The 18,301-nt window shown below is 38.4% G+C and overlaps 1 protein-coding gene across 1 annotated transcript in view; it reads right to left on the bottom strand.

Annotated features, from left to right (window-relative positions):
* LOC117290131 (unconventional myosin-XVIIIa-like) overlaps positions 1 to 18,301 on the bottom strand; it is an 82,822-nt gene that overhangs the window by 8,549 nt on the left and 55,972 nt on the right. The window contains exons 21-31 of the mRNA XM_033771387.1: positions 16,305 to 16,433; positions 12,619 to 12,762; positions 10,956 to 11,045; positions 9,139 to 9,258; positions 8,175 to 8,292; positions 6,780 to 6,907; positions 3,935 to 4,089; positions 3,571 to 3,694; positions 2,681 to 2,992; positions 1,447 to 1,698; positions 705 to 818 (exon numbers count right to left, since the gene is read on the bottom strand). Of these exons, the coding sequence (XP_033627278.1) occupies positions 705 to 818; positions 1,447 to 1,698; positions 2,681 to 2,992; positions 3,571 to 3,694; positions 3,935 to 4,089; positions 6,780 to 6,907; positions 8,175 to 8,292; positions 9,139 to 9,258; positions 10,956 to 11,045; positions 12,619 to 12,762; positions 16,305 to 16,433 (1,686 nt within the window). The remainder of the gene's footprint in view (positions 1 to 704; positions 819 to 1,446; positions 1,699 to 2,680; positions 2,993 to 3,570; positions 3,695 to 3,934; positions 4,090 to 6,779; positions 6,908 to 8,174; positions 8,293 to 9,138; positions 9,259 to 10,955; positions 11,046 to 12,618; positions 12,763 to 16,304; positions 16,434 to 18,301) is intronic.

Raw genomic sequence — 18,301 nt, 5'->3', positions numbered from 1 at the left:
GTCTTAATATATCTACCAAACAAGGTACTCAAGGCGCTTAATATATACATTATACAAAAAGAAGGGTTATTGGAGTTTTGGAGTTATGAGACCTAAATATGTAGCACCTTATAAGGGTTTACAAGTCTGCTACGGCGCATTCAGCAGCCACAGCAAGGAACACCGGGGCACTGAGTTCTTTTACATGCGTTACACAACATATGGGACCAACGGCTTTACGTCCCATCCGAAGGACGAAACAATGAATTAGTGTCTTGCTTAAAGCCATTGGACCCTTTCGGTAAACACTATTGTCTAAGGCCCACACTTCGTGTATCACAACTTCTATGTCAAATAACAAACCTGTGAAAATTTAGGCTCAATCGATCATCAGAGTCGGGAGAAAATAACGGGAAAACCCACCCGTGTATCCGCGCGTGTCTCCACGTCATGACATGTGTTTAAAATGAATCCGTAATTCTCGCTAACGAGAATTGATATTGTTTTACTGTTTTCTCAAAAAGTAAAGCATTTCATGGAATAATATTTCAAGGGAAGTCTTTCACCACTACCTTCTGTAAACCCTGTAAGTTATTTGTAAATCTGTGAACTTTTTTTCTTTTTTTCTGTACCGAAAGGGTCCAATGGCTTTAAGGACACAGGTGTCACGGCTGGGGAAGTGGAACGCACCCCAGGAGAGTTCTCTTATTCTTTGACTTACGTACCTCTACCTTAGCCCTACTGACGTCATCTAGCTGATTCTGTAGCTCGGATAACTCATTCTCCATACTCTGTCTGGATTTGACTGCAGCCAGCGCAGTGTATTGTGAATCCTCCAACTAGTGAAGGTAAATATGTAGAAATAGTCAAATATATGTAAATATATGTAAATTAATGCAAATCACACTGGCACTTGACTGCAACCAGTGCAGTGTACTGTAAATTCCCCAACTAATAAGAGACAAACACACTTTTAAATATGTAAAAATATTCAAATGTAATGTAAATATATTTAAATTAATGCAAATCACACTGGTAAAGTCTGAATCTGCACCCTCAAGCTGATCATGAATACAAATTGAAATGCACATGAATATTAAATGATAGTATTATGGCTGCATCGCAAAGTATTATCGCAACTAAATGGCTGTTGCATCGCAAAGTATTATCGCAACTAAATGGCTGAATTGAGTGATTTAGAAGGAACATACCAAATATATCACAAGGAACATTACAAATTAATAAAAACTTACATTCAACAAATATTTTAAAAGGAAAGTGCACACAAACTAATATATCAACATCAAACATATTTTATTGATAATTTACATAAAATAAAGATATATAAACAAAATACTTGAGGGGGAAAAAGAGTAGCAACAGCTAAAAGAAACTAACTACAGACGAATCTGACAACACAGCAGCACCTAAAACAACACCCTCAATCAAATGTGATAATTTGTTTACCTCATTCTTCAGCTGTTTAATCTTGGTGCTGCTCGGAGCTGACGCCTTCTGCTTGTCCATCATGATCTGGGCGTCGTTCAACAATGCCTTCGTCCTCTTGAGATCTTTCTTGAGACGTCTCTCGACGTCCCGATCCGAGGTGCGAGGATGCTCCTGCGAGTCAGAGAGTTTGTGCTCCAGGTCCCGTTTGTCTCTCATCAGCGACTGCCGCTCCTTGTAATCTTCCTCCATCTGATTCTCAAGTTGCTTCAGCTGAAATTTAAAGACAGAAAATGAAGTTCTCAAAATGTTAATTCTGCATCATTGTTAAAGACACTGGACACTTTAGGCACATGTAGTTGTCAAAGACCAGTCTTTTCACTTGCTGTATTTCAACATACATGTATGCATAAAATAACAAATCTGTGAAAATTTGAGCTCAATCGGTCACCAAAGTTGTGAGATAATAATGAAAGAAAAAACACCCTAGTCTAATGGAGTTATGCACTTTCAGATGCTTGATTTCGAGACCTTCTTTCTCGAAAACTACGTCACTTCAACCTCTCCCCATTACTGGTTACCAAGTAAGGTTTTGTGCTAATAATTATTTTGAGTAATTACCAATAGTGTCCACTGCCTTTAATGCTTCTGTAAAATCTACTGAGAAAAAAATTATCATAATGTCAGTGTGCTTGCATAATTATTAAATCTTGAATCCTGAAAGAATATTATTTGTGTTCTATCTTTCTCTTGAGACGGGTTTCTTTGTTCAACTCAAAGCTTAAAAAGGAATCCATGACCTTTTCCGTTCTAGAGCAGATGTCTTACCACTAGACCATCAAGCTAGCCCAGCACCTAAAGGTAAAGTTTTGAATACTTTATATTGACCATTAGAATGCCACCACTTTATTTAACATAGGAAGTAAGCCCAAGATCCAAGCATGCCATGGCCGATAATCGACAGTGACTTACGGCCAAAATTCATGGTGAAACAAACCCTCACATTTTCTCAAAGTGAAAAAAATAATCCAGCAATATTTTCTAAGACCACTTCTTGTCTTTACTTAACTAAGTCATGGTTTCATTGTGATAACAATATTCTCAACACCATACAAATATTTCAGAACTTTCTAAAAAAAATAAACCAAGCAGGTGAGCACAACTATTGTTTTTTAATACCCAGCAGTAAGTAGTTAAAAGTAAAGATGATTGTTTTTTTTCAACGTTCACAAGCTGAAACCTCTTTCCAACTCACCCTGCTCTGGAAAGTGCTCCTGGCAGCTTCGGACTCCTCCTCCTTCACTTCCAACTCCTTCTGACTAGCTTGCTTCTGTCTCTCCAGCTGCATCTCCAATCTCAGCTTAGTCTGTTCCAGTTGGAGTATCTTCCCGGCCTGGTCGTCCAGCTCCTCTTCTTGGTCTTCAATCTTGGCTTCCAGCTCCCTCTTCTGGCGCTTGACGGAGGCAATATCCATCACCTCCTTGGTGCCGTGAGAGGACAGGTCTGTCATCTCAAAGTGAAGTTCCTCGATGCGAGATTCTTTGACAGTCATGTCCATTCGGAGGTCCTTTAAAAAGGTAATTGGGAAGTTTAAAGACACTGGATACTATTGGTAATTGTCAAAGAGCAGTCTTCTCACTCGGTGTATCCCAACATATACATATAAAATAACAAACCTGTAAAAATTTAAGCTCCATCGATCCTCAAAGTTGCGAGATAATAATGAAAGAAAAAACACCCCTGTCACACGAAGTTGTGTGCTTTCATATGCTTGATTTCGAGACCTCAAATTCTAAATCTGAGGTCTCAAAATCAAATTCGTGGAAAATAACTTCTTTCTCAAAAACTATACTACTTCAGAAGGAGCCATTTCTCACATTGTTTTATGCTATCAACCTCTCCACATTACTCGTTACCAAGAAAGGTTTTATGCTAAAAATTGTTTTGGGTGATTACCAATAGTGTCCACTGGCTTTATAACTGCACAGATTGTGGCACAATATGCATAAAATTGTTTGTGCACTGAATAGATGCATTCACCATACATGTACATGTATACATGTAATACCATATTTCAGTCCATTTTCAAATCCATGGCTTAAGCTCTAGCTCTTTTTGAAATCCAGTACTAAAAGTGTAGATTACCTCAAGTTCTTGTTTAAGGACGTAGTTTTCACTTTCCGACGCTTCTTTCTCCCGATGTAATCGCTCCTTGGCTAAGTGCTCCGTGTGGAGATCTTGTTGTATTTTATGTAACTCGGCATCAAACCTGTAAGAAAGAAAAGACGAAGAGGAACATTTAAATCATAATCTTGAAAAAATTTCCCTACATCTCTCAGCAAATTTTTAAGGACAAAATATTTCAGGACTTACGACCTACATAGATTCAAACCCACATCCTGATAACTTAGCCACCAGATGCACTATTTCGCCACAACAAGTATACATGTAGTGAGTATATTTTTTTTAAACAAAATTTGGTGGATGTACAAATGAATAAATCACTTACTTTCTTTGCTTCTTTTCCAGTTCAGCATTCCTGGACTGTTGCGACTCCAGATGAAGTCTGGTATCCTGTGCCTCTCCTATGAGTTTCTGTACTTTGCGTTTCAGCATGCTGACTTGTTTCCTCTCCTCCTCGACTTCCTCCAAGGACTCCGCCATCTTGGAAACAAAAACAATGAAATTATCAAAACGTTTGCGGCTGTAACCAATAACTGTTTCGCTCATCGGCCAGTTATTAACCAAGGCCAATTCAACTGAAACAGTTGTTCGGTTACGAAAACGCACCCCCGACCATTGGTGCTTAATCGTACAAATCTCCCGTAGAAAGTGGTTCCTCAATACACTGCAAGTGGCTGGTTCTCAACACTTCTTATTTTTTCAATTTTTTTTTTTACTGCTTAACCCTCTGACGGCAAATAGATCCAAGTATGACATAGGTATATGTACGGAAAACCTTGCCTTGGCGCAAAAATAAAAGACGTACCAGTCACAACTGATGTATCGAACATTGTATTACATTGTGGCTGTTACCCAGTCAATGCTTGTTTAGCAAGATTTGATTGCACATCAAATCAGCAATACTTCACAGATGGCTGCATAGAGCTGCGTCTTGGTCAAACCAGTGATTCAGAAATGAAACAGTCATGACTTTTGTCTCTTGCAATGCACTCACATCGATACATGTACCTCTTTCAATCAACGAGACCACTCCTCCTAAGAATAGAGCCGATCGTTTAAAGGCACTGCACACTATTGCTAATTGTCAAAGACCAGTCTTCTCACTTGTTGTATCTCAACATATGCATAAAATAACAATCCTGTGAAAATTTGAGCTCAATTGGTCGTCGAAGTTGCGAGATACATGTAGTAATGAAAGTAAAAACACCCTTGTCACACAAAGTTGTGTGTGTTTAGATGGTTGATTTCGAGACCTCAAATTCTAACCTGAGGTCTTGAAATCAAATTCGTGGAAATTTACTTCTTTCTCGAAAACTATGTCACTTCAGATGAAGCCGTTTCTCACAATGTTTTATACTATCAACCTCTCCCCATTACTGGTCACCAAGAAAGGTTTTATGCTAATCATCATTATTTTGAGTAATTACCAATAGTGTCCACTGCCTTTAAGGCAATCATAGTTTAGTTCCTGTACCCACAACCATGCCAAGCTTCAAATGTAAGGCAAAACAAAATATAAACATGTTTTGCGTCCTGCCTTTTTAAAAAAAGGAAGGAGGACCTATTATTTTAGTTTTTAAAATGAATGGCTGCCTGCACATTTTTTAAGACAACCGACTGTGGTATTTTTTCAAAATTAAAATTTTTGGCCTGCATTTGTTTAAAAAGTATCATTTTGTTTTTGTTAAAAAAATTAAGGGATTGCCTCTGAAAAGGAAACAACCTGGGACGCTAAACATGTTTTTTTGTTCTGCCTAACTGATCAAACCTTATCTGAAGTGAGATCAACTGTCCTATTGGATAATACTCAGCATTGATGACAAATTACCATCAATCTTTTATTTAGATTTTGTCTTGAAGTTTTAGCAGTTACGGGTCACCTCAACCCCCGACTATAGATTCCAGGTGGTTGCTATGGTAACCATATAATAAGGTAGCACTACTCTACACAAGACATTGGATGAGTCAATGAATGTGGCTAATTCACTTAGTCAGTCTTAATCAGTCACGATAAGAAAACGTCATATTGATGGGGCTGTCTGGCCATCCAACAACAGACAGTTTTTATTCTGACAAGACTTGACCATCACACCCACTTTACAAACTACTAGCTCTACCAATTACCAAAATCCCATAGGAGTTGCATTGACCCAAATTGTCTAAATGATTTATAGACCATGTGAACTTTGTAAACAATAATGGTGACCTTGTACATGTACATTCTCAGAGTATTCTGGCAGGCACAATACTACACAGGTCCGTTATGGGAAAGTTGACATTTTGTGTCACAATTTCCACATCAATCCAAGAATTATGAAAGTAAAAGCTGGACAAGTTTTGAGATGTGCCCCCTTTCATCATGTTAACAGTTGATATAAATTAGACAGTGCAATCTCCATAAAATATAAGATTTCATGTTTTCTTCAACTGAGCTGTGTACAAATCAAGCCTGCAGGAAGTCCAGGCTCTGTGGCTTTTTTGTAAACATGTGATGTCACAGGTCAAATCGCCTGAATACAAATCAAGTTTAGTAATTGCCTAAATACAAATCAAGTTTAGTAATTGCCTTTCAAATATATGTTCTCTCATACCATGTACATAATTGGCTTTTACTTGTGCCATTCAACAAAACTATAAATTAACAATTACCTTGGAGAGCAATCTTGCTAAAAAAAAAGTTCCCAGGAGTTTCAAAGTACGCAAAACCAATTTGATGAAATCCACACAATCCCTTGAAACAAACTCAGAGTCTCCTGACGATGACTAGAGCAAGCTAGTCGAAACGCTGAGATCAATTCAGAATTGACTCCGCGGCAGTACAGTTAATTACGATCATATAAGCTAAAGTAGTAATCCAGTCTATTTTCTATACCATCCGCCCTGGTAATAGTTAAAAAGCAGGACAGTTCTTTTCAGAACTGAGAAGTCTCCCAAACCTCCGATTATCTACTCCGCGGCAGTAGAATAAAGCAAGAACAAACTCTACCTGGCAAGTAGATACACACATGGTGTTACCGCAAACCAAATATACATTGATACCTCACCATGCAATGCCTCAAATCCTATAAACTCATAGTTCTGAGTCAACCTTATGAATTCTCTATATAAAAAAGACTTCTCTATCCGAGGAAAACCCCCCAACCCAAAACAGAAAGAAAATGCCCCCTTACCCGTCTGTCAATGGCTTTCTTGGCAGCTTTCATGCTTTCCAGTTCCTCCTCGTGCTCTTGGTTCAATCTCTTTTTAGTCAGCTCAATCTCTCGTCTTGCTTGCTCGTACTTGGTCCGATAAATGGAATCTACAATCAATCATGTTATCAATAGGAATCAAAACCATGTCTGGAGGTAAATATTACTCCACAGCTATGCTCAATAATTCAAGTTAGAAGAAAAAAAAATAAAGACAAAAAAAATGCCATCTAGCTACCGGGCAATCACGTTGGTAAGACACTGCTCTAGAATTGCAAGGGTTGTGGGTTCGAGTAATATTATGCCTGTGATTTTTTTTCACAGGACTCGGTGAAGTACTGAGTATACAGTGCTAACACACATCGGTTTATGGATAAAAACCAAAATTAATACAACAACAAAACGGGTTTCCATAAATAATGATGAAATTTAATGTTTTTGACTGGTTTCAATCCATTTTTTTTTTTGCTATCCAATGCTATACATGGTACACATGTATCAACAACTTGTTTTATTCCGTCTCATAATAATTTTAATTACATGGTATTTTGAGACCTGTTTTAATTTATTTGGCAAACTGAAAGGGAAATAACTTTGAATACATGAAAACACAAATATTAACATACATATATTGTACTCGGGATGAAAAGAAGATCAAGGAATCTTGTAAAACAACTACAAATGTTAGATCTGTATATGCAGACTGGGACCTGTTGAACTTATCACTGATTGAGTGACCAATCCAGCATGTACAGACATATACATGTAAGACATATTAGGCAGGTGCTATCCATTTTGAACTAAACTCTGCCACCTGTAGTGATTGATCTATAGTGATAATGTTTTTATTTTATTCATACGTTGAGAAACACCAAGTGAGAAGACTGGTCTTTGACAATAGATCGATCCATTAAGCTCCGCCCCATTGCGTATTGACCAATCACAACGAAGCGAAGGTCAGACAAATCAAGTCCGACATGCGTGTGTGTATGCTTTGTGCGCACGGCAGAGTTGTGCAGAAAGGCATTGGAGAGGCTCGCGTGTTCTTGCACACACGTGCGTTGTGGGCGGAGCCTAATGGATCGGTCTATTACCAAAGGTGTCCAGTGCCTTTAAGCCGTAGGCCCTGTGTACTACGGTTCCACTTAATGTGGAAGAGCAGGGGCTAACCCCTGTGTTTCTTGTTAACATAGCATGCACTCTTGTTCACATCATAAATTCAAAGTACAAAGCCCCCCAAAAAATTGACCTCATTCCAAGCAGCTTAAAATTTCATTATTTTGGTTTACCCAATATATACAAAATGGTAAATGGTGAAAACATTTCGGAGCTTTAGATATGAAATAATGAAGATGTCAATATTCACAGTCTCCCTACCTTCTTCTTCATCACTGCTCCCCATGTCCCCGTCCATATAAGATGACCTCATCATCCTGGACTCCATCACCTCCATCTCAAGACGTTCAGTCTTACGCTGTAGAGTCACATGAGAAGCCTGACAAAAGAAAATCATTCAAAACAATAATTGACAAGAAAGACATAGTACCATTTTTTTACAAAACCACCACTTCTCAGATATTGTTTTTTCTCAGGACAAGTTTCAGAATCACCCTTACTTATAAAAAATAGGATTATTGTACATGATGTCACCGCAAACCTCACTTGATGGAAGAAAGAGCAGGCTGTTGAAGAAAAACCTGATCTGGCAGTATGAAAGCATGAAAGCATGCGAGCATAGAAGCTTACGAGTGATGATTTCCAGAAAAAACAAAGAAATCACATCCTCAAAGAGAAATCTGAGATTTTGTATGGTGCCTGATTTGTTTTGCAAAGCTGAGGTTTTACTTTCAGCTCAGGACTTGATGTTGGAAACACTGGCAAAATGTACATTGCTTCAAAATTGATGACAAAGCTCAAGCCAGAGCCCAATCCAGAGCCAAAGCCCAAGCCAAAGTCAGACTCCAAGCCAGAGTCAGGCTCCAAGCCAGAGCCAGAACCAAAGCTTAAGCTGGAGCCCAAGCCAGAGCCAGACTCCAAGCCAGAGCCAGACTCCAAGCCAGAGCCAGAACCAAAGCTTAAGCTGGAGCCCAAGCTAAAGCTGGAGCCCGAGCCAGAGCCGGACTCCAAGCCAGAGCCAGAACCAAGGCTTAAGCTGGAGCCCAAGGCAAAGCTGGAGCCCAGCCTGAGCCAGAGCCCAAGTCAAGCCCAGAGCCCAAGTCGAGGTTTGGAAAATGTCCCACAATACATGTACTGCAAGTACAGTTATCTGACCGACAGTTCTATACAGCTATTGCCACAACTAGACCAAGTCACGTCCAAAGACACTGACTAGCGCCCTCACCTTCATATCCTTAAGTTCTTTCTCTAGTCTGAGCCGTTCGGACGTTTCTCCTTCTAACATCTCAGATGCGTTGTTGGCCGTTGTGTGCTCTTCAGCAAGATCGGCGCTCATTTCAGCCATCTGCAACAATCAACAGGAAAGATTTGAGATTAGGATTTTTCTGAATTAATTTGACGAGATTTTTGTATTTGTAAAACATGATTTTCAGGTGATGTGTAAAAAAATGTAAAAAACTACAAGGGAAACTAACTGGAAAATTGTGGAGTGAACAAAGAAAAAATGACTAGAGTGGGATTTGAACCCAAAACCCCCCGGTTTACACGCCGGTGCTATAGATACATGTAGCTAGCGATAACTAGCCAGCCTTGTATCCCCTTCTGACTGATGCCCAGGAACAAAAACATTAACCAAAATATAAGGAGACTGTCAACATAGGGCTCTACTCACACAATGTTCCAGTCCCACAGTAAGTAAATTTTATCTTACCCACTCCTTTGGGTCTGAAGTGAAAATTTCATTCTATCAAAATCTGTCACTTTACATGTTCCTTCAAGAATGCATCAGATGTTTGATTCTACCAACAATGTTCCAAATAGACGGTTGATCGGGTTAAGTTTTCACAGCTAAACCACAACACTGTACAGGTTTGCCTTTACTATAAGTATGTTCCTAGCACCAAGATGTATGAGCAGGAAGAGGGTCGGGTTGGAGGGGCGGGGAGGAAGGAGGGGGAATGCTAAGAAGGGTAAATATAGAATTATAGTGAGACACAAATATCCTGTATTCTTTATCGAGACCACAAGGGGGTTGATAAATGCTGACAGGGTTTGCCCTTAACTTCTTCAGTGACTAGCCAATGGGCCTGTTAGATTGCCATTTCACTAGTCCAGCAGCCTTTTTACTAGTCAAAATTTCAAATGAACTAGCAAGCCGGACCGTTTTGAACTTTTGACTGGTCCACAGGTGTTTAAGCTGGCATTTGGCCAGCAGACCACTGTTAAAGCCATTGGACCCTTTCGTTACAGAAAAAAAAAAAAAAGTTCACAGATTTACAAATAATTTACAGGGTTTACAGAAGACTTCTCTTGAAATATTAGTCCATGAAATGCTTTACTTTTTGAGAAAACTGTAAAACAATATAAATTCTCGTTAGCGAGAATTACGGATTTATTTTAAACACATGTCATGACACGGCGAAACGCGCGGAAACAAGAGTGGGTTTTCCCGTTATTTTCTCCCGACTCCGATGACCGATTGAGCCTAAATTTTCACAGGTTTGTTGTTTTATATATAAGTTGTGATACACGAAGTGTGGGACTTGGACAACACTGTTTACCGAAAGTGTATAATGGCTTTAAGGTGAGATTGCTGGCTAACTCTTAAAAGAACACTAAAAGGATCAAGGTCAGGCATATTCAAATTTCTTGAGAAATCCAACAATTACTAATGATGTTGTTCCTTTAATAGTTATTCAGTAACTACTAGAGTAGCGCATTGTTAAACTCAATTCCACATTACATGTACTCAACAATTGAGTTGATCATTAACTAACAAAACAAAGTCAAATTCTCCAGCAAGATACAGGTTACTATTAAATACAATTAAATAATGTGTGTATAAGCATAGAAGAGTTCAGCTACAGTTTTTAAAACATTTTTTAAGGTATATTGCAAACGTCATTGCTTATTAAACAAACAACAGTTTTTTGCTGGGTACTTATGGCAGAACAGTGTTTCACTGAAAGTTTTTTTTTACAGGATAAATAAGAAATAAATAAATAAATAAAAAACCTTTATCTAAATATTTCAAACACTTACCCTGGATTCCATCTTGTCACAGTTATGCTTCAAAATATTCCGTTCTTTATCCAACTTCTCAACTCGGGTTCTCAACTCAGTCAGTTCATGCTAAGGAAGAACAAAGTTAGATTAATAACAAAGGAAGGACAATATTAAATTAAAAGGTTTTGATACCTTTTGTAGATCAAGTTTTTGGCCAGAACATAAATCCCAGCTCACTGTCAATAAAGATATACAAATGTATGTAATATAATTTATCTGTGGAAGTTTCAACTGCATTAGTCGTCAAGTTTTGAGGGGGAAAAAATAAAAATCAAAGAGCAATGTTTTCAGGAGAGTTGTGTAAATCCGTTGAACATGCTGAAATAATTTTTGTGAAAATTGTTTTACTCATTTGTCAAAAACTTCAGCATCTACATAAGCAAGTAATATTTTCAGGGAAGCTTTCTGCCATCATTACCTTTAACCCATGTAAGTTTAATGTAATGTGTTGTACAAAAAAGAACCCAAAACCTTTAACAAAAAAAGGACAAAGTTAAATCTTAAACAATTCTGCTGTTATTTTATGGGAAAAGGATGTGTGTGAGACAAAGATGAAAAAATGTAGATTAAATTTTGAATTAAGAAAGTCTAAATCCAAAGTTTTGATGATCTTGTTTGTATAAGCAATAATTATATTCGGTTGTGGACTTGCTGTAAAATAATAAACAAATATCTGGAAGGGGAAATATCCACAAGTACCTAGGGGTAGGATTACAACCCATAACTGTTCTGAAAGAGATATCATAAACACTTGATAAGTGATAACAAGTCAGCTCATAGCACTCCACAGTAATGGGGGGATGAAGTTTAGTCCCCGGAAAAATGTAGGGTAGTTTTTTTTTTTAGTTTTAGCTTAAGGGCTGACGTACTTGTTCATACATGATTAAGGTTTGAATATAGACTTCAGTTTTGTCTGATTAATTTTTTTCTGATTTTACCAAAGGTAACAAAATAAGATATCAGACTTAAGTAGGAAGAAACTCATCTCTGCTAATGACATCACTTTTCGCTAAAAATACCCAGACAGTTTTTTCAGAATCATTTTTTCCCCTGATTTTACCAAGGGTAACAAAATTATAAATCAGACTTAAGTAGGAAGAATGTCATGTCTGCTAATGACATCACGTTTTGCTCAAAATACCCAAATGTCAGACAAACTTTGCGCCACTCGCGCAATCACCACATCAGTGCGGCAGACTGCAGTAGGACAAATGTAGAACAGTCACTGTCAGTACACAAGAGTTAAGTTCACAAAAAGTATATAATGTATAGACCAATCCGACGAAACAAAATCGGTAGCGCCCTCTATTGAAAATTACCAACTGCGGTGTCTTTTTGTGCACAATCTGGCATTGAAGACACTGCAGCAAATGGCGCGCGGTGCTCAACACTTCGGATTGGTCTATACATAAGTTCATTAGTTAAATTGACACTTGCTTGGGATACAGGTAAAGAGCTTCTATTTTTAGAATTAGTGCACAATGCTACTGGCTACTGCAGTTTGCTTTTTTATTGGCTTGTACTGACTGACTAACTACATGTACACTGTACCATGACTACCAGACTCAAAATAAAGGTTTTTAAACTATGTCAAACCCTCCCCCACCCACCCCCATCCCCCATGTTAGAATTGACTTACATCCTTCATTTTAAGTTCCTCTTCCGTTCTATGAACATCCAACAATGGCATCACCTTGGTTACCAGTCGCCACCATGGCCAGTTCTTAACTGCCAAAAACTTGCGCACATTGCGCTGGATAGCGGTGATGGCTAGATGTTGGATCTATAGAGGTGCGAAAAAATTATAACGATAACAACTTATTGAAGTACATGTACATTTCGCCCATTCAATAAAATGTACACAAGCACATAACAAAATAAGAAACAATTAAATAAACAACAACAGCAAAAGGACAATGATTAAAACAAACGGCAAAAATCACACAAAAAAAACAACTATGACCAATACCGAGACAAAATGGAATTACGGAAGTATAGTACGGCAACTTTGAAGATAGATGAACAAATTTACAACAAAGCTTAAACTTACCTTTTAAAGTGAATGTACCTGTTTGGTAATTGTCAAAGACCAGTCTTCTCACTTGGTGTATCCCAACATAAGCATAAAGTAACAAGCCTGTGAAAATTTGAGCTCAATTGGTCATCGAAGTAGCGATAAAATGATGAGAGCAAAAACACCCTTGATGACAAATTTGTGTGCTTTCAGATAAGAATAAAAGACTTCTGGCTAGAAGTCTTTTATTATTTTAGTGAGAAATTACCTCTTTCTCAAGAACTACGTTACTTCAGAGGGAGCCGTTTCCCACAAGTTTCATACTATCAACAGCTCTCCAATGCTTGTTACCAAATCAGTTTTTAAGTTAATATTTGTTTTGAGTAATTACCAAACGTGTACCTTCCCTTTAACTTATGGCAAACAAATGCAATCAATGTTCTCAATTCACCAAGTTCTATTCACATCTTATCATAGCATTCATTCCCAACCAGCCAACAGAAAATATTACGAAAAGAGGCCAGACATGAGAAAATAGAATTATTGCTGTTGCAAACAACTTACCAACCAAAAGGACCGATGGTATAAATGCAAAAACTAGTTAATGGCCTGATGCTTCGACCCTAGCAGAGTCTTTCTTGAAGGTTAAAAGAGGACAGAGCATCACCATACAGATCAAAGCAAAGTGATCTAGCAGGAACCAGCTGGCGTTACTCGGCTTTCACCATTAATGACCCTGGTACTACCAAGTCCAAATGGAATCATAGAAAATGCAAACTGATCGCTTCTGGTTAACCACAAGAGAAGTAATAGCGCGCCAGAAATGGCATGCAATAACACTCAGTAATGGACTACCACTGGAAGGTTCACTGAGGCAGAAAAACCATGGTTGCTCAGGAGCATTTAGAGTTAATCAGTAATGGAGTGGGTTTCATAAACATCAGACTGGTTTGGGCTCATGGCGCTGGGCGTCTGCTCATACAAGGAAATTGATCTGCAACCGTTTATTTAATATTCACGGTGGATTAAATGTTAGTTGGAATTACAGGATTACCAGAGTCCATGAAGTTGAAGCTCTGTCTCGTAGAAACGGAGAGTTAAGGATGAGTCCGATATCTCATGAAGATTATCCAAGACCAGGGCCCAATTTTATGGAGCTGCTGCTAAGCAGAAAAGGTTTATCAATAATTGTCTGCTTAGCAGAAATGAGCAGGATACCAGTCACAAATTGTACATGTGACATTGTAGTTTTTCTGGTAACCTTATTCTGGTTAGCTTAGTAGCTACTTTTTGTGCTAAAGCAGCAGGTCAGAAAAACGTTACCAACAAAACATACATTACCATGTCACATGTACAATATGTGACTGGTATCCCAATCATTTATGCTTAGCAAACAATTGATAAACAATATTTTCTGCTTGAGCAGCTCAATGAAATTTGGGACCTGAACACCATTGTACATGTAGTTAGGATAAGAGACACTCCTTCAAACCTTCTCAGACAATTAAGGTTACAGACACTACTTCAAACCTTCTCAGACAATTAAGGTTACAGACACTACTTCAAACCTTCTCAGACAATTAAGGTTACAGACACTACTTCAAACCTTCTCAGACAATGTGACAGAGTTGACCGTCATTCAAGACTCCTGAGATGTATGCTGGGATGAACCAAAAGGCAGGACCATTTAGGTCCTTAGTAGAAGACAAATCCTTACTAGAGGAGTGGCGTGTCGTTGCCCAGCGGTTAAGACCATCAGACTCAAACTCTGGTGTTTCTGATCAGCAGAGTATGGGTTCGAGTCCCAGTCGTGACACCTGTGTCCTTAAGCAAGACACTTAACCATGATGCTTTATCCTTCAGATGGGACATAAAACCATTGGTCCTATGTGTTGTGTAACCCAGTACACTTGAACAGAGAAGGGGTTCGTCCTGGTGTTCCTGGTTTGATTGGCTGCATATTGTGCCACAGCACGTTGTAAACCATTACATGGTGCTATGTAAAAAGGAGTAGGTCTCATAATTCAAACGTAGTCCCACATACATGTACCTTGCAGGTAAATACTGAATGTTGAAGTGCCTTGAGTGTCACTGAGTGCTGCTATAAGAAGCCACTCTTATTAGTATTAAATCATGTACACATTTATCTACCTTTGTAACACTGCCCTTGTACCAGTCATTGATACAAACAGGTGTTGTGTGGTTACTAATCAGTTTATGATCTATGACACAACATCTTGAGTAGGGCGTGTAATCCTTACATCCACAATAATGGAAATTCATTCAAGTCTTGCCCATCCAGGGTATAACAACCATCACAACCAACATTGCATCTTGCAAGCAGGAGATTTTGTACAGCAATCCGGGATATTTAGAATTTGGAAGCAAAGTAAAAACAGACAGCCGTAGTTTGTAATGATGTGACACAGACATTCAAAATGAGTGTCGGGGAAAAAAAGCAACCAATCATGGAATGCATTTTTTTGTTATTGAAAATTTGCAGAAATGTTGACTGTACAACATATGTTAACACGATTGAATGTTTTGCTAACGTCTGGCTGTCTCTATGCCAACCATTCTACCTGTCTATGCCAACCATTGCACTTTGTTTAACAATACAAAGGTCTATAGCAATGTCCTGATCAGATGTGGCCATAAACAAAATCATCTCTGAAAAACGAAATTAATAAATATCAGCGCGCATAATTTCCATTAGTGAAACTGGGACAGAATCCTAATAATGATCAAATACACCACACACAATTGGTTGCCGTAGACATTATTACATCAGCCGACTGCGGCAGAGTCCCTGATATTAATTTGATTTCAGGCTCTTATGGATGTGATTTATCATAGTGACATCACAAATGAAAGGTATGAGTAATGAGGTTAATTGTATGCAAGATTCACAGACAATCCCATAAATGCTTGCCTGTGAGGCCGATACCAGACGACGCCAGGCTAGTGAGCAGACAGATTGGCTGGGATGCCATTTTAATATTATTATTTTACTTATTTATTCCTTATTTATTTTCATGCACTTTTGTTTAATTCTTTCAATTGTGGTGTTCTCCTAGTTGGTATTTTCAAAACTGTTTTTTATTATGGAGCTGCCCCTTTTTTTTGTAATTGCTCATTACAAAAGGATAAATAAAGTTTTTTTGAATTGAAACATCGACTTACCTATGCCTATGATACTTTTTCACAGGACTCGCAAAAGTACTGAGTATACAGTGCTAACACACATTGGTGTACGGGTAACAAAAAATTAATATTCTTTATCCCCGATGCAAATTTAACATCTATTTTACCTTGAATTGTTTGAGTTTTCGTCGCTGTATGTATCCTCGGCAGTAAGCCTGGAAATCGGTTATTGTCTTAGCTAGCTGCTCATCTCGACGGTCCTCAAGCTTCACCAAGGCACCAGGTTTGAAGAAAATCTGAGGAAGACAACATTTTAATGACACCATGAGTAAAGGAAACTAAAAACCAGCTGCCACGTGTTGGTACATCATTAGTAGGATGTAGGAATGTGGTAGCAAAACACAGACCTTTGCAGAAAATCTGAAGAAAAACAGAGGTTTGAAGAACCTTGAAGAAGACAACATTTTAATGACACCATGGGTAAGGGTAACTAAAGACCAGCTGCGCTGTGCTGGTACATCATTAGTAAGATGTAGGAATGCGGCAGCAAAACACTGACCTTAAAGGAAAAATGGTACAATTTGGCAGTAGGGTTGGCGTCTTACCAACGGCATCTTACCACGCCTTCCACCTCTAGGACCCCGGTTCAAATCACGCGGGGGCACTATGTGGATTGGGTTTTCAATCCTTACCTTAATTCGTGGGTTTTCCCTAGAGTAATTCTCTGTTTTGTCCCCCACATTTTAAAGAGTTTATCTTGCATCCAAACCATCTTCATAATGCTACACAATCAGGACAATATCACGTTTGTTTGGCTAGCCTGCCAGACTACATTTTATAGATTAAAATCGACTAGATCGAAAAAGCACTGTTAACTTTACGAGATGGTATGCATCAGGCAGAACACACAGTCAAAGTCAAAAACAGATTTTGAAGACCCCCAAAAACACTGTCGCTAATTCTGATTACCACAATCAAAATGCTAATCTGGCTTAGCATCTGCAACATAAATCGACATCAAAATCAAACAAACATCCACAACTCCCCCCAAAAATTATATAAAATTAAATATTAAACTTGAAACACTTTACCATCCAATATGACCACTTCACTCACGCCGCCTTCCGATGACCCTCTCTCAACCCAAATAATGGCTACATATATATCTCTAATAATAACCAGCGTTAGACACCACCAGGGGTAATCACCCCATAGCAGTAGCCAAGGCTCTCTTAAGTGTAGACTCAATCAGGTATTAAGCTGACAGCATCATGGCTTGTACACACCAATGCAATCATACACGCTCCATCTAATATTTACACATAATGCTTTGTTATGTAAATCGCTCGAGTGGCTATCCTCCAGTGATATTGACTGCACTGGATGTTCTTCAAGAGGTTTTTTTGCAGGACAGTGGTTTCAGGGAAAAGAAAGAATATTCATTCTGTAGATACCTAAAATATGTCTAAAATAAGCTTTGATATGAAAACAAATTATTTTTCACAAATAACTTTGAATCTGAGAGAGGCTTCAGGTATGAAGACATTCTCAGGCATCATGAAAGCACACAATTCTATAAGCATCAATGGTGTTTTGTTTTCTCTGACTATTTTCGTGCAACTTTGATGAACAGTTGTGCTAAAGTTTTGAGCCGGATGCTTGGTTTTGACAGTAAATAAAAGTATGCCTTTAAAGTGTATGTAGTAACTATAACCAAACTTGCAAGTACAACCACATGTAAATCTCCTTTGGGAGGAGTGTTAGCTCTGAAAATAGCCAGTGATGGTGGTCTCGATATTTCAAACCGTGTACTCACTCATCTTCAGTGTTACAGTGTACTTTGTAAATTAGTTTACAGTAACTGCATCCAACCTCTGCTCTATACCTACATATAATGGTTTTTATTTCTCAAACTTTATCATCTGTAATGTGATTCTTTATTTGCAGGTTACGATTGACCACAGCATAGTCCCAGGAAAATAATCAAGATATCTGGTATCCGAAACCAAATAAACTTTGGGTTCACTTTGAAAACCTTATCAAGCTTCCATGGTTACCTAGCAACCAATCTCTGATATAGGCTGATCTGGTAACCAGACTCTGATTAGTCCACTCTATATAGGTGACTGTGGTAAAGTAGCCAGGCTACGGATGGTTGCTGACT

This window comes from Asterias rubens, chromosome 5, assembly GCF_902459465.1.
Source record: "Asterias rubens chromosome 5, eAstRub1.3, whole genome shotgun sequence".
NCBI classification, from domain to species: Eukaryota; Metazoa; Echinodermata; class Asteroidea; order Forcipulatida; family Asteriidae; genus Asterias; species Asterias rubens.
This window is presented reverse-complemented; position numbering and strand designations above follow the sequence as displayed.